Here is a 22660-nt window from a genome sequence, read left to right as displayed (position 1 = left end):
CCTCCATCCCTCACTCCCTTTCTCTTCCTTCCTCTCTCTCTTCCTCCCTCCCTCCTTCTCTCTTTCGCCTGTTTGGTTTTTCTCCCGTTGACATCAACAGCCTGGGCGGGGGGGGGGCAGCAAACGCCAGAGAGCATCGCTGTACAGGTAGTCCTCGACGTACGACTGTTCGTTTAGCGCAGAGGTAACCAACCTTTCTCGGTTGGCGGACTGGAAGGGAGGGGACCACATGTTACGCGCACGCGGACAAGGCCACGAGCACACGTGCGACGCCAATGGGGCAGCGCCAGACCCCACGTGAAACTCGCTAGCCCTGCCCCGTCCTTGCGCTGCACAGCATCCCGTTTTTGTGCCCTGTGGCCGCGGCGCAAGCACAAATGGGGTATGTGTGTGTGTGTGTGAGTGTGTGTGAGTGTGTGTGCGCACACTGGCTAGCCTGTCCCACGGCCCGGTGGCCCTGGCCCGGGAGTTGGCTGTGGCCCACAGATTGGGGACCTGATTTAGCAACCATTCTTTTCAGCCCTGCTGTTGCGGCCTCACGTGTATCAAAATTTGGACGCTTCGGCAACCGGTTCACCTTTGTGACGGTCGCGGTGTCCCAGAGGGGGGGTCACGCGATCCCCTCTGGCGACCTTCTGACCCGCAGAGTCCATGGGGGGGGGGAGAAAAAGCCGGATTCACTTAAGCGCCGTGTCGCTCACTTTTAACAACCGCAGAGATTCACTTCGCGGCCAGGGTGGTCGTAAAACAGGACAAAGCCCACTTCGCAACTGCCTGGCTTAGCCCTAGAAATGTTGGGCTCCACTGCGGCCGTAAGGTCGAGGACTTACGACCTGTAGTGTCAGGACCTGAAGGGACACCGCTGTCCACCCTTCTGCTTGTTTCGTGGACAACCAGGGGATGTGGCAATTCCTGTCTGGAATGGCTAGTCTCATCGGGGTGTGTGTGTGTGTGTGTGTGTGTGTGTGTGTGTGTGTGTGTGTGTAACAAGGTGGGATGGGGGTGGGGGTGAGCTGAACTGATATCTTTTCGATGCAAAGAAGCTCTTCCTACCGGTAGCTGGATCCTGCTTTGCCCACTCTCCTGCACACACGTCACATTCTTTCAACACAACCGTTTCCTCCATTGCACAAACTTAAGTAAAAGACAGACAATGGGAAGAGTGAGTCACTGGGCAACATGTAGCATGTGTGTCCCCCCCTCCTCCCTCGGCCAGGCTAGCCTCCTCCAAGGCGTGGACTCTGGCCTGCCCTTCCTGACCACTCAAATCTATCAGGATAGAGCGGGAAGGGACCGTGGAGGTCTTCTAGTCCAACCCCTAACTCAGGGGTAGGCAACCTCAGCTCTTTTACGACTGGTGGACTTCAACTCCCAGAATTCCTGAGCCAGCCACGCTGAGGGGAAAGGGAGAGGTTTCTAAGCTGAGCCATGCTGGCTCAGGAATTCTGGGAGTTGAAGTCCACGAGTCATGAAGGGGGCCATAGTTCCCCCATGCTGACTGAGGAATTCTGGGAGTTGAAGTCCACCAGTCACGAAGGGGGCCATAGTTCCCCCAAGCTGGCTCAGGAATTCTGGGAGTTGAAGTCCACCAGTCATAAAAGAGCCAGAGTTGCCTACTGCTGCCCTAACTCAAGGCAGGAGCCTTATACCATCCCAGGCAAGTGGTCTATTTTTTGAAAACTTCCAGCGATGGAGGACCCACAACGTCAGGAGGCCATTCAATTCTCCTCCTTTTTTGCTGTGACTGCTGGGAATGAAATAGTGGGTAGGAAGGACTGTCCAGAAGTCAATCAGAATCCATCAATCAGAATAGAGCTGGAAGGGACCTTGGAGGTCATCTAGTCTGACCCCCTGCTCAGGCAGGAAACCCTGTAACCATTTCAGAGAAATGGCTGTCTGGTCTCTTCTTAAAAACCTCCAGTGTTGGAGCATTCACAGCTTCTGGAGGCAGGTGGTTCCGCCGGTTAATTCATTTACAGAATCACAGAAGTGGAAGGGACCTTGGAGGTCTTGTAGTCCACCCTCCTGCTCAGGCAGGAGACCCTCTATCTCATGTCAGACACATGGCTGTCCAATCTTTTCTTAAAAACCTCCAGCGATGGAGAAGGAAGGAAGGAAGGAAGGAAGGAAGGGAGGGAGGGAGGGAGGGAGGAGGAAGGAAGGAAGGAAGGAAGGAAGGAAGGAAGGAAGGAAGGAAGGAAGGAAGGAAGGAAGGAAGGAAGGATAATAAAGTTGGAAGGGACCCTGGACCATTTCAGACACATGGCTGTCCAATCTTTTCTTAAAAACCTCCAGCGATGGAGAAGGAAGGAAGGAAGGAAGGAAGGAAGGAAGGAAGGAAGGAAGGGAGGAAGGAAGGGAGGGAGGGAGGGAGGAGGAAGGAAGGAAGGAAGGAAGGAAGGAAGGAAGGAAGGAAGGAAGGATAATAAAGTTGGAAGGGACCCTGGACCATTTCAGACACATGGCTGTCCAATCTTTTCTTAAAAACCTCCAGCGATGAAGAAGGAAGGAAGGAAGGAAGGGAAGGAGGGAGGGAGGAATGAATGAATGAATGAAGGAAGGAAGGAAGGAAGGAAGGAAGGAAGGAAGGAAGGAAGGAAGGAAGGAAGGATAGCAGGATAATAAAGTTGGAAGGGACCCTGGACCATTTCAGACAAATGGCTGTCCAGTCTCTTCTTAAAAACTTCTAGCATTTACACCTTCTGGAGGCAAGGAGTTCCACTGGTTAATTGTTCTCACTGCCATGAAGTTTCTCCTTAGTTCCAGGTTGCTTCTCTCCTTGATGAGTTTCCATCCGTTGCTTCTTCTCCAGCCTTCAGGGGCTTTGGAGAACAGCTTGACTCCCTCTTCTTTGGGGCAGCCCCTGAGATACTGGAAGACGGCTATCATCTCACCCCTTGTCCTTCTTTTCTCTGGAGTCTAGACTACCCAGTTCCTGGTTTTGGTCAAGAGGCCTTCCGTCATCTTAGTAAGTTGCTTAAAACTTACCACCAGGTTGTCTCCTTTGCGCAACACGGAGAAGGCAAAAGCTGGACAGCTGCAGAAATGACAGGAGCCGTAGCAAGTGTAGAGTTTTCCCGAGCTGCCCACCACCTGCAGGGTGCGGGAGAATGGGTCGTTTTTTTTTTTTAAAAAGGAGAAATTAAAATTATTATTTTTTTTAGAAAAAATTAAATCAGTTCAATCCGGGTTTTTTTTTTTTAAAAAAGGAAGATACGCCTCTTCATAGCAGTAACCGGATTCGTATCATAAACTGCACAAAGGTGGCCTACGTTGTTTTATCTAGGTTGCTCTCGACCTGGTGGCATCCAAAGGAGTTAGACCACACTTCCCATCATCCCCAGAAAGCAGGTGCGGGGGGGGGGAGGATAGACACTGCCTTAGGATGAGTGGTGGCATCCAAAGGTGTTAGACCACACCTCCCATCATCCCCAGGAGAGCAGGTGGGGGGGAGCTGCTCTAGAATGATGGGGGCCTCCAAAGGAGTAAGACTACAACTCACATCATCCACAAGAGATCAGTGGGGGGACGCTGCCCTAAGGTGTATCGGTGGCCTCCAAAGGAGTTAGATTACAACTCACATCATCTCCAGAGAGAAGGTGGGGTGAGACAGTGCCCTAGGGTGATCGATGGCCTCCAAAGACTACAATTCCCATCATCCCCAGAAGAGCAGTTGGGGGGGTAGATGCTGCCCCAGGATGATCACTGACCTTCAAAGTTAGATAGTCATAATAAGAGTTGGAAGTGTCAGACTAAAAGTCCCATCATCCACAGGAAAGCAGGTGGGGGACAGATGCAGCCCTAAGGCAGATTTGTGGCCTCCAAAGGTGTCAAGACTACAACTCCCATCATCCCTACGAGCACAGGTAAAGGAGAAACATTGCCCTATGACGGATGGGTGGCCTCCAAAGGTGTCAAGACTACAACTCCCATCATCCCTAGGAGCACAGGTAAGGGAGAGACACTGCCCTATGACGGATTGGTGGCCTCCAAAGATGACAAACTACAACTCCCATCCTCCCAGGGCAGTGGGGGAGACGGTACCCTACCAGGGTAGGCAACCTTGGCTCTTTTACGACTTGTGGACTTCAACTCCCAGAATTCCTCAGCCAGCATGGCTCACCTTGGAATCCTCTCCATTTCTTCTCAGCAAGTCTGGCTCAGGAATTCTGGGAGTTGAAGTCCACGAGTCATAAAACAGTCCAGGTTGCCTACCCCTGCCCTACCCCTTGTAAAATAGATAACTAAAGGAAACCAGGATCCCTGCAGAGTGGACAAACCAGGACGGACAAACCAGCTTTCTACTCTCAAATCAGCCCGACGGAACGAGCCGATTGGGGCTGTAAACTGAGGCAGTCCTAGAAGAAATATATCACATTTAGTGGTAAATGCAATTTGAATTAAGCCCCTTTTTCGGAAATTTAAAAGGCTCATGATTCAAGTTAATCCGACCGGCCTCCGCGAAAGGAAGGCAGGGAGGAGGGAGAGGAGCAAAATGACCAGCCGAGGGCTGGAGAGATAAAAAAAAAAAAAGATTCATGATAGGTAAAGGTAAAGGTTCTCCCGCACATGCGTGCTAGTCGTTTCCGACTCTGGGGGCCGGTGCTCATCTCCGTTTCAAAGCCGAAAAGCCAGCGCTTGTCCGAGGACATCTCCGTGTTCATGTGGCCGGCATGACTAGAAGCCAAAGGCGCACGGAGCACTGTTACCTTCCCACCGGAGTGGTCCCTATTTTTCTACTTGCGTTTTTACGTGCTTTCGAACTGCTAGGTTGGCAGAAGCTGGGATGAGTAACAGGCGCTCTGTTACGCGGCACTCGGGATTCGACCCGCCAAACTGCCAATCATCGACAAGCTCAGCGTCCTAACCCACTGAGCCACCGTGTCCCTCTGATTCATGATAGAAAAATAATTAAAATTCCCATCAGCCAAAAGGCAGGCAAGACGCATGGGCACACCGGAGGTATTTTCACGCAAATGACCTCAAGCTGCAATGCGGGAAGCAACAGCCAGAGTAATCTAGTGCTTAAAGCACTAGGCTAGAAACCAGGCGACAGGGAGTTCTAGTCCCACCTTAAGCCATGAAAGTCAGCTGGGCGACTCTGGGCCAATCGCCAGGCGACAGGGACTTCTAGTCCCACCTTAAGCCATGAAAGCCAGCTGGGTAACTTTGGACCAATCACCAGGCGACCGGGACTTCTAGTCTCCCTTAGCCATGAAAGTCAGCTGGGTGACTTTGGGCCAATCACCAAGCGACAGGGACTTCTAGTCTCCCTTAGCCATGAAAGTCAGCTGGGTGACTTTGGGCCAATCACCAGGCGACAGGGACTTCTAGTCCCACCTTAAGCCATGAAAGTCAGCTGGGTGACTTTGGGCCAATCACCAGGCGACAGGGACTTCTAGTCTCCCTTAGCCATGGAAGCCAGCTGGGTAACTTTGGACCAATTACCAGGCGACCGGGACTTCTAGTCTCCCTTAGCCATGAAAGCCAGCTGGGTGACTTTGGGCCAATCACCAGGCGACAGGGACTTCTAGTCCCACCTTAAGCCATGAAAGTCAGCTGGGTGACTCTGGGCCAATCACCAGGCGACAGGGACTTCTAGTCCCACCTTAAGCCATGAAAGTCAGCTGGGTGACTTTGGGCCAATCACCAGGCGACAGGGACTTCTAGTCCCACCTTAAGCCATGAAAGCCAGCTGGGTAACTTTGGACCAATTACCAGGCGACCGGGACTTCTAGTCTCCCTTAGCCATGAAAGCCAGCTGGGTGACTTTGGGCCAATCACCAGGCGACAGGGACTTCTAGTCCCACCTTAAGCCATGAAAGTCAGCTGGGTGACTCTGGGCCAATCACCAGGCGACAGGGACTTCTAGTCCCACCTTAAGCCATGAAAGTCAGCTGGGTGACTCTGGGCCAATCACCAGGCGACAGGGACTTCTAGTCCCACCATAAGCCATGAAAGTCAGCTGGGTGACTCTGGGCCAATCACCAGGCGACAGCGACTTCTAGTCCCACCTTAGCCACGGAAGCGGGCTGGGTGACTTTAGCCCAGTCCCTCTCTCACTCAGCCTCACCCACCCCACAGGGTTGTTGTGGTGGGGCAACTAGGAGTAGGAAGGAGTGTTGGATATGTTCCTTGCCCTGAGTTACTTGCACAAAAAAAATAAAGCCGGGATACAGACGAATAAGCAAAGAAACAAGTGAAAGCCGGCTAATGGGCAGGTGGTGCCCAGTGGTGCCATCCTATGCGAGGGTGGAGGGAGGGGGAAATCAGGGTGGGGGAGAGGAATTAAGATCTCCCAAATTGACACATGGTAAAACGGGGTCCTTATCTCTGTGGCCACAGACCCCGGGGCTTCATTTTTAGAAAGGAATTTCCAGTAACAAAGACTATTTCGTCAGTTCCTTGGAAGCTGGAGTTACCCGAGAAGAATGCCTCAGCTTTGCTAGGATTGTGTAAACCTCTTCTCTTATCTCTTTCCCAACACTGGGGGACTTAAGATGGGTTAGGGTTCAGCTCTGAGAATCCCCCAGCCAGCCTGCTTTAAGAGGGGTGGGCTTCATCTCCCAGAATCCCCCAGTAAGCATGCTTTAAGAGGGGAGGACTTCCACTCCCAGAATTCCCCACATGGCATGCTTTAAGAGGGGTGGACCTCCACTCCCAGAATTCCCCACCTGGCATGCTTTAAGAGGGCTGGACTTCCACTCCCAGAATCCCCCATTCAGCATGCTTTAAGAGGGGAGGACTTCATCTCCCAGAATTCCCCAGCCAGCATGCTTTAAGAGGGGTGGGCTTCCACTCCAGAATTCCCCACCTGGCATGCTTTAAGAGGGGTGGACCTCCACTCCCAGAATTCCCCACCTGGCATGCTTTAAGAGGGCTGGACTTCCACTCCCAGAATCCCCCAATCAGTGTTCTTTAAGAGGGCTGGACTTCCACTCCCAGAATCCCCCCGTCAGTATGCTTTAAGAGGGGTGGCCCTCCACTCCCAGAATCCCCCAGTCAGCATGCTTTAAGATGGATGGACTTCCACTCATGTTGGCTGGGGAATTCTGGGAATTGAAGTCCACTCATCGTACAGTCCCCAAGGTTGAAATCCCTTCTCTGGAGAGACAAGAAGAACTGCAAAAGGGGAGAGATTGCCGCAGGAAAAATGGCCCAGTGACCAACCCCCCACCCCCAGCACCCCATAATCCACTGCTCCCCTTCTCAAGCACAGACAGGGGGACAATTCCAGTCCTCGTGTTTTTCGTCTCCTTTGCCGCCGTCTCTCTCTTGCGTCCCTTTCCTCTTTGTGACCAACAACTCATTTTTCAGCCTGGCAGAATTAATCCATTTATTCCCGCCCGGAGGGTGGGTGAGCTGCCATCAGGATGAAGGGGTAATTAAGATGAAAATCACCTCGAAATCCCAAATAGAATAATGGAGATAAACGGATAGAAGCAGAACGGAGAGCTGTGGAAGGGGGGGGGGTGTCGGAAGGGAGAGGGGGGAGTGCTGGGTTCGAAAGAGGAACAGGGCACCACCCAAGGCTGGCGAACCGGTTCGGGATGCCTGTTCTTTGGGTTTCTCCCGCTGAGCCGACAAGGCTGGGGTTCAGATGCTGGCTACAAGCGGTCCTGGACTTATAACCGTTTGTCTAATGACGGTTTGAGTGACTTAGGGCCATTTTCAGGCAGCCTCCCCACGTCACGGGATCGAAATTCAGAGGCTTGGCCACTGGCAGGTACTTATGACTGTTGCAGCGTCCTTGGGGGTGGGTGGGTCACGTGATCCTCTTTGGCGACCCTTCTGACAGGCAGTATCAGCAGGGACGCCGGATCCACTTAACGACCGTGTGACCGACTCAACTACTGCAGTGCTTCACTTAACAACGGTGGCGGGAGAAGTCGTAGAGTGGGTCAAAACTCACTTAACGACCGTCCTGGTCAGCAACAGAAATTCTGGGCCCCATTCGTAAAGCGTGAAAACGGTCGTCGGTCGCTTTTTCCTAGTGCCCCCCCCCCCCGTAACTTCGAACGGCTGTTAAATGAACGGTTGTAAGTCGAGGACTGCCGCGTAACAGCTTTTCCGAGGGACAGGTTTTCTTCGGAATTTCTGTTCTTCTGTCCCTGGGCTCAGAGGAGGGGCACTGGGTGTGTGTGTGAAGTGGCCGGCAGGTAGAGGAAGGAGCCGTACCTGATACGCCGTCCTGCCGCTTGGAGACACGAGCCGGGTGACCGACTGGCGGTCCACCAAGTCGAGAGCCGGGACGACGGAGGTCCCAAAGACGAACCTCAGCCTGGGAAGAGTGGGGAGAAGCCAAACATTTTAAAATTGTCCTCCTTTTGTTCTGAAGATGCCATAAAAACCCTGCAGTGGAAGAAAGAAGAGGAAGAGGGAGGAGAAGGAAGAAAGAAGAGGAGAAAAAGAAGGAGGAGGAGAAGAAAGGAGAAAAAGGAGGAGAAAAAGAAGAGGAGGAGGAGAAAGAAGGAGGAGAAGGAAGAAAGAAGAGGAGAAAAAGAAGAGGAGAAGAAAAGGAGGAGGAGAAGGAAGAAAGAAGAAGAGGAGGAGAAGGAAGAAGAAAGAGGAGAAGAAATCAGAAGAGGAGGAGAAGAAGAAAGAGGAAGAGGAGAAGAAAGAAGAGAAAAAGGAGGAGGAGGAGAAAGAAGAAAGAGAAGAAAAAAGAAGAAGAGGAGGAGAAGAGGAGGAGGAGGAGAAGAAAGAAGAGGAGAAAAAGAAGGAAGAGGAGGAGGAGGAGGAGAAAGAAGAAGAGAAGAAAAAAGAAGAGGAGGAGGAGAAGAAGAGGAGGAGGAGAAGAGGAGGAGGAAGAGAAGAAGAAGAAGAAGAAGAAGAAGAAGAAGAAGAAGAAGAAGAAGAAGAAGAAGAAGAAGAAGAGGGTTTTGGGTTAAGGTTTTAATTTTTAATTATTTTGGAGCTTTTTAATTTAATTTTATTTTAACCTGTATATATTTTGCTGTTTTAATTTGCCCTGTAAACTGCCCTGAGTCCCTCGGGAAAAGGGCGGTATATAAATCTAAATAAATAAATAAATAAATAAATAAATAAATAAATAAATAAATAAATTTATTTATTTATTTATTTATTTATTTAACATGTAAGATCCACCCTGGCAGGGTGCTGAAAGAAAAACCAGGAAGGGACCTTGGAGGTCTTCTAGTCCAACCCCCTACCCAGGCAGGAAACCCTCTACCAGCCACGCTGAGGGAAAAGGGAGAGGTTTCCATGCTGAGCCACACTGGCTCAGGAATTCTGGGAGTTGAAGTCCACGAGTCATAAAAGAGCCGAGGTTGCCTACCCCTGGTCTAGGCCTAGGCCACTTTATGACTCGTGGACTTCAACTCCCAGAATTCCTGAGCCAGCCATGCTGAGGGGAACGGGAGAGGTTTCCATGCTGAGCCACGCTGGCTCAGGAATTCTGGGAGTTGAAGTCCACGAGTCATAAAAGAGCCGAGGTTGCGCCTACCCCTGCCCTCGACCATTTCTAATCGACAGAATACAGATTAGTCCTCAACTTACAAGGGAGCCCAAGGTTGTCATTGCTAAGCCAGGCAGTTCTTAAGTGAGTTTGGCCCCCTTGTACGACCTTTCTTGCCACGGTTGTTAAGCGAATCGCTGCCGTTCTTCAAGTTAGTAACGTGCTTGTTAAATGAATCCGGCTTCCTCTGTTGACTCTGCTTGTCAGAAGGTCGCAAAAGGGGGGGGGGGGGTCACGTGACATCCCCGGGGACGCTGCGACCATCGTAAATGTGAGTCAGTTGCCAAGCGTCCGAATTTTGATCCCGTGACCAGGGGGGATGCTGCGACGGTCACACATGTGGAAACCCTATTTTTTCAGGGCCGTCATAACTTCGGTCGCTAAACAAATCGTTGTAAGTGGAGGACCCCCTGCGATCGATTTCCGGAACCAGAATGGAATTTTCTACCTGCCTTGAGGATGGAATGCAAGAGCATCATAAGGCTTCCTCCCCAGAACAGGATAAAGGTAAAGGCAAAGGTTCCCCCGCACATGCGTGCTAGTCGTTTCCGACTCTAGGGGCCGGTGCTCATCTCCGTTTCAAAGCCGAAGAGCCAGCGCTTGTCCGAGGACGTCTCCGTGGTCACGTGGCCGGCGTGACTAGACGCCAAAGGCGCACGGAACGCTGTTACCTTCCCACCGGAGTGGTCCCTATTTTTCTACTTGCATTTTTACGTGCTTTCGAACTGCTAGGTTGGCGGAAGCTGGGACGAGTAACAGGCGCTCACTCTGCTATGCGGCACTCGGGATTCGACCCGCCAAACTGCCGACCTTCTGATCGACAAGCTCAGCATCCTAACCCACTGAGCCACTGCATCCCTTTAATAAATATATATATAGAGAGATATAGATATATATATATATAGGTAAAGGTAAAGGTTCCTCCGCACATGCGTGCTAGTCGTTTCCAACTCTAGGGGCCAGTGCTCATCTCCGTTTCAAAGCTGAAGAGCCAGCGCTTGTCCGAGGACGTCTCCGTGGTCATGAGGCCGGCATGACTAGACGCCAAAGGCGCACGGAACGCTGTTACCTTCCCACCGGAGTGGTCCCTATTTTTCTACTTGCATTTTTACGTGCTTTCGAACTGCTAGGTTGGCAGAAGCTGGGACGAGTAACAGGCACTCACTCTGCTACGCGGCACTCGGGATTCGACCTGCCAAACTGCCGACCTTCTGATCAACAAGCTCAGTGTCCTAACCCACTGAGCCACCACGTCCCTGAGAACAGGGTTAGGATGGTGTATTTCAATTGTATGTCCTGGATGGCGGGGAGGGAACTGCCAAGGATCTTTTTTGGCTGTCATCACCACTCTCTGCACCGCCTTCCTGTCCAAAGCAGGGATGCTTCCAAACCAGACCGTGATGCCGTATGACAGGATGCTCTTGATCGTCCCTCTGTAGAAAGTGGTCAGGACAGGGGAAGGAAGATGTGCTTTTCTCATGCGACGCAGAAAGTGCAGGCACTGCTGTGCCCGCTTCACCAGTGTCTCGCTGCCGCACTGCGGGGCGCAAAAGCGGGCCGCCACTGTGCTGCAAGGTGCAAAAATGGATGCTGCTGCGCCACGGGGTGTGGAAATGGGCCACCGCCGTGCTGCAGGATGCAAAAACAGGGCTGCCGCTGCGCCACGCAAGAATGGGGCAGGACTAGTGAGTATCACGTGGACACTAGCCCTGCCCCATTTGCGGAGCGCAGGAGCTCGCTGCCCCGTGCGCGCGCATGCGCACGCATGTAAAATGCTCCCCTCTTCCCTTTTCCTCCGATCCGCCAACCGACAAGGGTTGTTGACCTCTGCTTTAAGTGGAAAGGCTAGATCTGGGTTTCAATTTTAAGATGCGTGGACCGATTTAAAAGCAGCATCAGGTTTTCTATTAACGGAAGGGGAAATCGCTCTCTAATCCCACATCTCGGCCGGCGGGACAGGATTTGCCAGGCAGAGCAGAAAACCTGATCCTGATCTGGAGGTTGGCGCAAGGCCCACCAGATGGACGGGGGGGGTGGGTATCTCGAAAAGCCGAGTGAAGTCAGCTGTCAGTCTTCATTCTGCAGGAAAAAGGACGAGACGCCGATGGGCTGATGTTGCAAAGCCCCCAAAGCCAAGCCAAGATTTGTGGGCCTCCTGTTTCAGGAGTGACAGGCAGGAGTCGGGGGGGAATGTCTTTACAGAATAACAGAATAATAGTTGGAAGGGACCTTGGAGGTCATCTAGTCTAACCCCCTGCTCAGGCAGGAAACCCTATACCAGGGGTGTCAAACTCAATTTCATGGAGGGCCGCATCAGCATTGTGGTTGCCCTCAGGGGGCCGGGTGGGTGTGGCCAGGGTGGGCGTGGCCTACTGGGTGGGCGTGGCTAGAGTGTGTATGGCCTACTGGGTGGGTGTGGCCAGCTCTACATCGTTGGCATCAAGGGTGCCTATGGGGGCCTGGGCAGGAGTGGGACAGATCTGAGGGTCTCTGGCAGAAGGAGGGTCTCTGGGCCAGGGCCAAGGCAGTGGGGGCCGTTCCCTCACTCTTTCTAGGATGGCTTTGCGGGCCACATGAAACCACTTCGCGGGCCGGATCTTGCCCCCGGGCCTTGTGTTTGACATGTCTGCCCTATACCATTTCAGACAAATGGCTGTCCAGTCTCTTCTTAAAGACTTCCAGTGTTGGAGCATTCACCACTTCTGGAGGCAGGTTGTTCCACGGGTTAATTGTTCTAACTGTCAGGAAGTTTCTCCTTAATTCCAGGTTGCTTCTCTCCTTGACTAGTTTCCATCCGTTGCTTCTTGTCCTGGTTTCAGGTGCTTTAGAGAATAGCTTGGCTCCCTCTTCTTTGGGGCAGCCCCTGAGATATTGGAAGACTGCTATCATGTCACCCCTCACCCTTCTCTTCGTTAAACTACACATACCCAATTCCAGCAACGGTTCCCTATATGTTTTAGTCTCCAGTCCCCCAATCATCTTTGTTGCTCTTCTCTGTACTCTTTCTAGAGTCTCGACATCTTTTTTACATCGTGGTGACCAAAACTGGATGCAGTATTCCAGGTGTGGCCTTACCAAAGCCTTGTAAAATGGTATTAGTACTTCACCTGATCTTGATTCTCTCCCTCTGTTAATGCAGCCCAGCACTGTGTTGGCTTTTTTGGCAGCTGCAGCACACGGCTGGCTCATATTGAAGTGATTGTCTACTAAGACTCCGAGATCCCTCTCACAGTTACTACTATCGAGCAAGGTACCCCCTATACTATACCTGTGCATTTGATTTTTCCTGCCTAAATGTACAACCTTACTTTTTTCACCCTTGAGTTTCATTTTGTTAGATAGCGCCCAGTGTTCGAGTCTGTCCAGATCCTCCTGTATTTTAAGCCTATCTTCTGGAGTATTGGCTATTCCTGCTAGCTTGGTTTCGTCTGCAAATCTGATGAGTACGCAAGTCTCTCTTTGCTTGCCAGGAAAACCCCAAATCTCCTCCACCAATCTTAATCTAGCCCATTTTTTTCAAACCGTGGCAATTTTAAGATCCATGGACTTCACTCTCGGGGGGGGGGCGTTTCCAAGCCCAAGCATCTTAAAATTAAAACACCGATCTATCCTTTCCACTTTGAGGTTGGATCTTTTCTAATTTCTTTCCAATTCAATTTTATTTTCTTCAATATAAACTTCAAAACAAAAAAAATTGCGAGGTTTCGATCTGAATTTAAAAAAAAGAAGCATAGAATTTTACCAGGAAGGAAACGGAGAGACATTGATCACCACCAGAAAGCCACATTCTCCGCTGTGCACCTTAAAACCCACGTGCGCCTCATACCGTCACCACATCCCTGCTTTGTGGGTCTGTATAGCTCGAAAAAAACACACACACACACCCATTCGTAGGACGAAAGCCGTTACTGCCCTTGCAACCGCCGCGCGCAATCACCGAAAGCCATGCTGTTGAGCAGAGCGGGGACTTAAAATATGCAATGGAAAGTTTTGCAGCGTGAAGGTTGCGGCCTACATGCACCAATGTTGCAGCCCCGTGTGACGTTTCACAAGCTAGCTCGTCTCTTCTGCAGATGCCACAACAAAGAGCAGCAAAATCATCTTCCAAACATAAAAAAAAATATTTAAAAAATCTGAATTTTGAAGCCTTCTCTGCACTGGGGCGGGGGGGAAGGACTTCCTTTGGCTGGAAACAGAATAGCAGAGCTGGAAGGGACCTTGGAGGTCATCTAGTCCAACCCCTTGCAGGAAACCCTATACCAGGGGTAGGTGTTGTGATTCAGGGTCAGCCTGTGGGTTCGGCAGTTGGGTCGGACGACTCAGAGGAGGAGGAGGAGGGGGGTGTTGAAGACCTTGCTGAGGGGGTTGAAGATCTTGCTGATGAGAGCCCTCAGCCAGGCCCCTCCCACTTGGTCACCACGGAGACCCAGCTGTGTGAGCCTGACAGCGTGGATGAAGATGACCCACAGCTGGCCCTGTTCAAGGACGCCCGACGCAGGAGGCAGTCAATTAGAAGTAAACAGAGGAAGGCAATGGGGCTTCTCGGAAGGAGGCAGAGAGAAGCCATGCCCTGAACTCTATATAAGGGGAATGTGTGGGGAGGGCTGGTTTGCTGAAGGCAACCGCTTGGATAGTTCGTGTTTCTTAAAGCTCCTGTTTCTTGGTTCGTGTCTTGTTTGTTTTTGTAGCTATAAATTTGGCAGGCGTAATTCCAGCCTCTTGCCGTTTGTAAAGGGGTTGTCCCTGCCTTTTCTGCAGGGCTGGTAGCAGCTGGTACAGAACAGTAGGCAACCTCGGCTCTTTTATGACTCATGGACTTCAACTCCCAGAATTCCTGAGTCAGCTATGCTGACTCAGGAATTCTGGGAGTTGAAGTCCATGAGTCATAAAAGAGCCGAGGTTGCCTACCCCCTACCCTATACCATTTCAGACAGATGGCTGTTCCGGTTTCTTCTTAAAAAGATCTCAGATCTCAGCTGCAACAGGGGAATCACAGAATCCCCGGGGACGCTGCGACCGTCATAAATACGAGCCGGTTGCCAAGCGTCTGGATCTTGATCACGTGACCCCGGCGGGAGGCTGCAACGGTTGTGGGTGTGAAAAATGATCACCGGTCCCCTTTTTTTCCCAGCGATGTCGTAACTTTGAACCGTCACTAAACGCAACATCTTAAGTCAAGGACGACGTTACCTCTTTTCCGTGGCAACTGGAGGACGAGGACGGAGGGAAAGAGAGAAAAGATCAGGGCTGCGGGACTTAGGGACCCGAGAGAGAGACGGTCAACTCTGCAGGGCTGATCGTAAAGTTGGAGTGACCGTTAACGGAGAAAGTCTCATCTCTAAGCCAACGCCGCCCCCTCTTCCCCCCTCCCCTTGCCTCATTCCTGCAAAAGGGGACAATAATTATGATATAAGGGACGCGGTGGCTCAGTGGGTTAGGACGCTGAGCTTGTCGATCAGATGGTTGGCAGTTTGGCGGGTTGAATCCCGAGTGCCCCGTAGCAGAGTGAGCGCCTGTTACTCGTCCCAGCTTCTGCCAACCTAGCAGTTCGAAAGCACGTAAAAAATGCAAGTAGAAAAACAGGGACCACTCCGGTGGGAAGGTAACAGCGTTCCGTGTGCCTTTGGTGTCTAGTCATGCTGGCCACATGACCACGGAGACGTCCTCAGACAAGCGCTGGCTCTTCGGCTTTGAAACGGAGATGAGCACCGGCCCCTAGAGTTGGAAACGACTAGCACACATGTGCGGGGGAACCTTTACCTAATTATGATATGTTTGCAGAGTCCCTGTTGTTAATTGGAGAGCTGGGCGGCCGCAGCAGGCCGTGAGAAATCCTATCGTGGTCACCACGATGCAGAAAAGATGCTGAGACTTCGGAAAGAGTGCAGAGAAGAGCAGCAAAGATGATTAAGGGACTGGAGGCTAAATCGTATGATGGACGGTTGGGGCAACTGGATACGTCTAGTCTAGGGAAGAGAAGAACCAAGGGTGACAGAATAGCCTCTTCTTTCTAGTAGGTCACAGAGAATTATAGAACCACAAGGCTGGAAGGGACCTACTGGACTTTTTTCAGAAGACATGGAGTTTTAAGGCTGAGATGCCTCTAAGGCACAGTATCTCCAGCTTGGCCATGTTAAGAATGCCCCAGCCAGCCTGCTTTAAGAGGGGTGGACTTCAACTCCCAGAATTCCCCAGCCAGCCTGCTTTAAGAGGGGCGGGCTTCAACTCCCAGAATTCCTCAGCCAGCATGCTTGAAGAGGGGTGGACTTCCACTCCCAGAATTCCCCAGCCAGCATGCTTGAAGGTGGGTGGGCTTCCACTCCCAGAATTCCCCAGCCAGCATGCTTGAAGGTGGGTGGGCTTCAACTCCCAGAATTCCCCAGCCACCATGCTTGAAGGTGGGTGGGCTTCAACTCCCAGAATTCCCCAGCCAGGATGCTTTAAGAGGGATAGACTTCAACTCCCAGAATTCTCTAGTTAGCATGCTTAAAGACGGGTGGATTTCACCACACAGAATCCCCCTGCCAGGGTCTCTAAGCTTGAGCTGGCGGCCCTCATTCCAAAGCAAAAAGCTGGTGAATTCAAACAAAAAAACAACAACAGTGAAAGTACTCACGCCAGAAGAAGCTCATCCGAAACTGCAAAAAGAAAAGAAAAGAAAAGAAAAGAAATACAAAAAGGAAAGGAATAAATCAATATTAATTTCTAAGCAAGGTGCCAGCCCAATACAGGAGGGGTCTCCAAACGTGGCCCTTTCATGACTTGTGGACTTCAAATCCCAGAATTCCTCAGCCAATATGCTTTAAGACAGGGGTCTTCCAACTTGGCCCTTTTAGGACTGGTGGACTTCAACTCCCAGAATGCCTCAGCCAGGATGCTTTAAGACAGGGGTCTTCCGACTCGGCCCTTTGATGACTTGTGGACTTCAACTCCCAGAATTCCTCAGCCAGGATGCTTTAAGACAGGGGTCTTCCAACTTGGCCCTTTTAGGACTGATGGACTTCAACTCCCAGAATCCCTCAGCCAGGATGCTTTAAGACAGGGATCTTCCAACTTGGCCCTTTTAGGACTTGTGGACTTCAACTCCCAGAATCCCTCAGCCAGGATGCTTTAAGACAGGGGTCTTCAAACTTGGCCCTTTCAGGACTTGTGGACTTCAACTCCCAGAATCCCTCAGCCAGGATGCTTTAAGACAGGGGTCTTCCAATTTGGCCCTTTTAGGACTTGTGGACTTCAACTCCCAGAATTCCTGGCTGAGGAATTCTGGGAGTTGAAGTCCACACGTCCTGAAAGGGCCAAGTTGGAAGACCCCTGCTTTACAGGACTCAAAAGGCCTAAATGTATCCCGGAGTGAGTTGGCGAGCAAGCTACAAATCACACTGACAGAATGAGGGAAGCGTCCGTCGAAAGAAACTCATTTTCTCACGAACGGAAAGAGCACCCTTTGTTCCTGAAAAGCTATTTGAGCGTCCTGGGGGATTTGGCCACATCACTTGGCACTTGGGAATGCTACCTCCTGGCAGGCCGACCGATGGAAAAAAAACAACCCAGCTGGATGAGGAGAAAGGCTGTCGTCTTCCAGTGTCCTAAAATTACCTGGATGAATTTTGCTGGGGTTTTTTTTAAAAGCATTTTTAGCCTCAAAATGGGGACTGGCAGACCTGCCCGTCCGCAAACTGACAAAACCTGAGCAGAACCTGCCTGCACCCATTTCAGAACTCATGGCGTTTTTAAGGACGAGAGGCCTGTAAGCCTCCAGCAATTTAAGAGGGGTGGACTTCAACTCCCAGGATTCCTCAAGCAGCATACTTGGAAGACGGGCTGACCTCCGAGTCCCAGGATTCCCCAGGCAGCATGCCTTAAGATGGGTTTGATTTCAATTCCCAGAAAGCCCCAGCTAGCTTGTTGAAGCCCACCCCTCTTAAAGCATCCTGGCTGGGGGATTCTGGGAGTGGAAGTCCGTCCATCTTAAAGCATGGCTGGTTGGGGAATTCTGGGAGTGGAACTCCACCCCTCTTAAAGCTTGATGGCTGGGGAATTCTGGGAGAGGAAGTCCATCCACCTTAAAGCAGGCTGGTTGGGGGATTCTGGGAATGGAAGTCCACCCCTCTTAAAGCAGGCTGGCTAGGCAATTCTGGGAGTGGAAGTCCACCCCTCTTAAAGCTTCCTGGCTAGGGAATTCTGGGAGTGGAAGTCCACCCCGCTTAAAGCATGATGGCTGGGGGATTGTGGGAGTGGAAGTCTACCCCTCTTAAAGCAGGCTGGCTGGGGGATTCTGGGAGTGGAAGTCCATCCCTTTTAAAGCATGATGGCTAGGGAATTCTGGGAGTGGAAGTCCACCCACCTTAAAGCATTTTAAGACTTTTCTTGCCACAGTTGTTAAAGTCAATCACGGCAGTTGTTAAGTTAGTAACACAGCTGTTAAGTGAATCTGGCTTCCTCATCGACTTTGCTTATTAGAAGGTCGCAAAAGGGGATCACATGACCCTGGGACACTGCGACCGTCATAAATATGAAGCAGTTGCCCAGGGTCCGAATTCTGATCACGTGATCACGGGGATGCTGAAACGGTCGTGTGAAAAACAGTCATAAGTTCACTTTTTTCACTGCCGTTGCACCTTTGAATGATCACTAAACGTACTGTTGTAAGTTCAGGACGGCTAGTAGTTTGATTTTAGCCTGCTAAATAATTTTCATAATAAACTTTCTACTTCAACAGGAAATTAATAAGTATAGGATAGGTGGTCTCTGACTTACGATCACAACTGAGACTGGAACCTGCCACTAAGCGAGAAGATAAATTGAGTCGTGCAACAATTTTAGACTGTTTTTTTCCCCAGAGTTGTTACATAAATCACTGTGGTCATTAAGTGAATCGCGGGGTCGTGAAACGAATCTGGGTTCCCCTGTTGATTTGGGTCGTCGGAATTGGTTGGGGGTTTTTTTCTCAAATGGCGAACACGTGATGCTAGGACCCCCATGATGTGACATCATAAATACATCCCCATTGCCAACGTGTGTACAATTTGATCAGGGGGATGCTGCAACGGTCATAAATGCGAGGACCGGCCATAACTTCGGAGCGGAATATCTTACTCTGCGGTTTACTGAATCAGCTTTCTAATTCTGAAGAGCACAATAATTTTTCCTTGTCCGCTGAGAGCAGCTGATGGCCGAGAGAGGGGAAAAAAAATCACTTGTGCCAAAGTGACCTCTTTATACGGAATAATTTCAGTAAAATGGCACTCTCTGCTGGTCACTGGCCGGGATTAGAACGGATCCCTTCTAGATCTATTTTTGCAGGCCATTTTTAAGGAGAGTCTGGAGGTGGGAGAGTGCAGCACAAGTGGTCCTCCGCTTGCGACGATTCGTTCAGCGACCCAAGTTAAAATGACACTTATTAAAGTGACCGTTTTTTTAATGTTTAGGACGGTTGTAGCCTCTCCATGGCCAGGGCATCAAAATTTGGATGCTGGGTAACTGGCTCACATTTATGACGGTCGCAGCGTCCCGGGATCCCCATTTCGGGACCTGCTGACAGGCAAAGTCAAAGGGGGGGGGGAAGCCAGATTCATTTAACGACCGTGTTACCAACTTAACAACCGGAGGGATTCACTTAAGAAGGGTGGCGAGAAAGGTTGCGAAAGGGGGAAAAAAAATTTCACCTAGCAGCCGTCTTGCTGAGCAACGGAAATTTTGAGCTCCATTGTGGTCGTAAGTCAAGGACTGACTGTAAGAGCGTAAGTCCATCACTTACTCTGGGAAGTTTCGCCGAACGATTTCTGGATCTCTTGAAGCAATTCTTCCGCTACGACCGGCAAGGAAGGGTCCATCCTAAGAGCCGGGATGTGGGTCCTTTTTCCCCTAGCAGGGAGCGAAAAAGAAAGCGTAGGATTGGCAAGGAAGAAATAAAAAATATTTATTTTAATTGACCGAGCAACAGAGAGAGACAGAGACAGAATCCTTCACCACCTCTTCATCCTTAAGGAATCTCATGGTTTAGTTATTTACTTACTTGATTTAGATCCCACCTTTATAGTTTTTATAAAAAAAACTCAAGGCAATGAACACATCTAATATTCCTTCCTTCTGTTAGTTTTCCCACAACAACAATCCTGTGAGGTGGGTCAGGCTGAGAGAGAGTGAATGACAGGATAAGAATTCCCAGTTTCCTGGTGATTGGCCCAGTCGCCCAGCCGGCTTTCATGACTAAGGCGGGACTAGAACTCACCGTCTCCTGGTGATTGGCCCAAAGTCGCCCAGCCGGCTTTTATGACTAAGGCGGCACTAGAACTCATTGTCTCCTGGTGATTGGCCCAAAGTCGCCCAGTGGGCTTTCATGCCTAAGGCGGGACTAGAACTCCCAGTCTCCTGGTGATTGGCCCAAAGTCGGCCAGTCGGCTTTCATGCCTAAGGCGGGACTAGAACTCCCATTCTCCTGGTGATTGGCCCAAAGTCATCCAGCCGGCTTTCATGCCTCAGGCAGGACTAGAACTCACCGTCTCCTGGTGATTGTCCCAAAGTCACCCAGATGGCTTTCATGCCTAAGGCGGGACTAGAACTCCCAGTCTCCTGGTGATTGGCCCAAAGTCACCCAGCTGGCTTTCATGCTTAAGGCGGGACTAGAACTCACTGTCTTTTAGTGATTGGCCCAAAGTCACTCCGTCAACTTTTGTGCCTATGTCTGAACTAGAACTCACATCTCCAATTTTCAAGCCCGGTGCCTTAACCACTAGGCCAAACTGCCTCTCATATTTTTCCTTTTCCATGAAAAGGGTTTTCAATCACCCTCCAAGCCCTTAGTGCATCTCCCGAACACCGAATCCGGCCCTTGTTCAGGAAATGTCTTTCTTTTTTTTTTAACGTTCCCAAAGACCAGATGTTTTTAATAATAATAATAAGAAGAAGAAGAAGAAGAATTATTTCTCAGTCTCCTGAACCAGACATGACCCATGTGCATCAATTCTGCCTCCTCATTAGCCCTGTCGGAAGGGAAAAAGATTTTTAAAAAGGGAGGAAGACGCAACTTAAGGAGTCCCGTCCCGCAGGTTTTTCTCCGTAATAAGAGGGAGGAGAGCTGAAACCCATTTGCCTTGCAGCCTGAACCCAGATAAGGTCCCATTTTGTCGGTTTCGTCACCCCTTCTGCTGTCCAAGAGGTGACTTAGGAATGTTCAAAAGCTGGTGTGAATCACCTCCTAAATATTTACACGCCGGGGTGGTTGTTAAGAGCTTAATAAGGAGGAGGTGATTGAGAAAGAGAAGAAAATGATTCATTGCGGACGGAGTCCACAGACCAGCCACCCTAATGATAGATGCGTCAAAATTGATTTTTTTTAAAAAAAAATTACCGTATTTAACTAAAAGGAAGACTGCCCTGCATTTACGGTGATCTTCATTCCCCCCTGCAAACAAAGATTAAAAAGCAAAAAAAAAATGCCTGCCCCTTTCCAGTAGGGACAGCAAACCCCAATTAAGGTAAAGTAAAGGTAAAGTTTCCCCCGCACATGCGTGCTAGTCGTTTCCAACTCTAGGGGCCGGTGCTCATCTCCGTTTCAAAGCCGAAGAGCCAGCGCTTGTCCGAGGACGTCTCCGTGGTCATGTGGCCGGCATGACTAGATGCCAAAGGCGCACAGAACGCTGTTACCTTCCCACCGTAGTGGTCCCTATTTTTCTACTTGCATTTTTACGTGCTTTCAAACTGCTAGGTTGGCAGAAGCTGGGACGAGTAACAGGCGCTCATTCTGTTACACGGCACTCGGGATTCGACCCGCCAAACTGCCTTCGACCTTCTGATCGACAAGCTCAGCGTCCTAACCCACTGAGCCACCGCGTCCCTCAAACCCCAATTAAACCCCCCATTTTGTTAAACCAGGGAGAGAGAGAGAAGCCTAAACTTTATATATGGTGCGATTGTGTTTAGCTAGGCTGGTGGTGAGAGAGTGTGAAGCTGTGAAGAGTTCCTAGGAATGCCTCCCAAGGGAGACACACCTGAAAAGGTATTTGAAAAGGCCCCATTAAAAGGGATTAATTTTTTTATATTGTGAAGGCCTCCGGGTGGGGCCAGGCATTAAATTGTTGTTTGCAGGGATGGCTCTGAAGAAAGAAGGACAACATCGGAACTGGAGGTTGGAAGGAAGGAAGGAACGAAGAAAGGAAAGGGAGGGAGGGGAAGGAAGGATGTAAGGGGAGGAAGGATGGAAATAAACGAGAAAGGGAGAAATGAAAGAAGGAAGGAAAGCAGGAAGGAAGGTGTAAGGGAGGGAAGGATGGAAATAAATGAGAAAGGAAGGGAGGAATGAAAGAAGGAAGGAAGGAAGGAGAGGGAGGGGGAAGGAAGGTGTAAGGGAGAGAGGGATGGAAATAAATGAGAAAGGAAAGGAGGAATGAAAGAAGGAAGGAAGGAAGGAAGGAAAGGGAGGGAGGGGAAGGAAGGAAGGTGTAAGGGAGGGAGGGATGGAAATAAATGAGAAAGGAAGGGAGGAATGAAAGAAGGAAGGAAAGAAGGAAGGAAAGGGAGGGAGGGGAAGGAAGGAAGGTGTAAGGGAGAGAGGGATGGAAATAAATGAGAAAGGAAGGGAGGAATGAAAGAAGGAAGGAAGGAAGGAAGGAAAGGGAGGGAGGGGAAGGAAGGAAGGTGTAAGGGAGGGAGGGATGGAAATAAATGAGAGGAAGGGAGGAATGAAAGAAGGAAGGAAAGAAGGAAGGAAAGGGAGGGAGGGGAAGGAAGGAAGGTGTAAGGGAGAGAGGGATGGAAATAAATGAGAAAGGAAGGGAGGAATGAAAGAAGGATGGAAGGAAGGAAGGAAAGGGAGGGAGGGGAAGGAAGGAAGGTGTAAGGGAGGGAGGGATGGAAATAAATGAGAAAGGAAGGGAGGAAGGAAAGAAGGAAGGAAGGAAGGAAGGAAGGAAGGAAGGAAAGGGAGTGAGGGGAAGGAAGGAAGGTGTAAGGGAGGGAGGGATGGAAATAAATGAGAAAGGGAGGAATGAAAGAAGGAAGGAAGGAAGGAAAGGGAGGGAGGGGAAGGAAGGAAGGTGTAAGGGAGAGAGGGATGGAAATAAATGAGAAAGGAAGGGAGGAATGAAAGAAGGAAGGAAGGAAGGAAGGAAGGAAAGGGAGTGAGGGGAAGGAAGGAAGGTGTAAGGGAGGGAGGGATGGAAATAAATGAAAAAGGAAGGGAGG

At 50.4% G+C, this 22660-nt stretch overlaps 1 protein-coding gene across 2 annotated transcripts in view; it reads right to left on the bottom strand.

Moving 5' to 3' along the window:
• The window catches only part of ZSWIM7 (zinc finger SWIM-type containing 7), a 29105-nt gene that overhangs the window by 3241 nt on the left and 3204 nt on the right, over positions 1-22660 (bottom strand). For both annotated transcript variants that reach the window (XM_083379891.1, XM_083379890.1), the window contains exons 2-5: positions 19236-19342; positions 16095-16116; positions 8179-8281; positions 2989-3093 (exon numbers count right to left, since the gene is read on the bottom strand). In XM_083379891.1, the coding sequence (XP_083236017.1) occupies positions 2989-3093; positions 8179-8281; positions 16095-16116; positions 19236-19311 (306 nt within the window). In that variant the 5' untranslated portion in view covers positions 19312-19342. The remainder of the gene's footprint in view (positions 1-2988; positions 3094-8178; positions 8282-16094; positions 16117-19235; positions 19343-22660) is intronic.

The sequence above is a fragment of the Vipera ursinii genome (genome assembly GCF_947247035.1).
Source record: "Vipera ursinii genome assembly, chromosome: 1".
NCBI classification, from domain to species: Eukaryota; Metazoa; Chordata; class Lepidosauria; order Squamata; family Viperidae; genus Vipera; species Vipera ursinii.
This window is presented reverse-complemented; position numbering and strand designations above follow the sequence as displayed.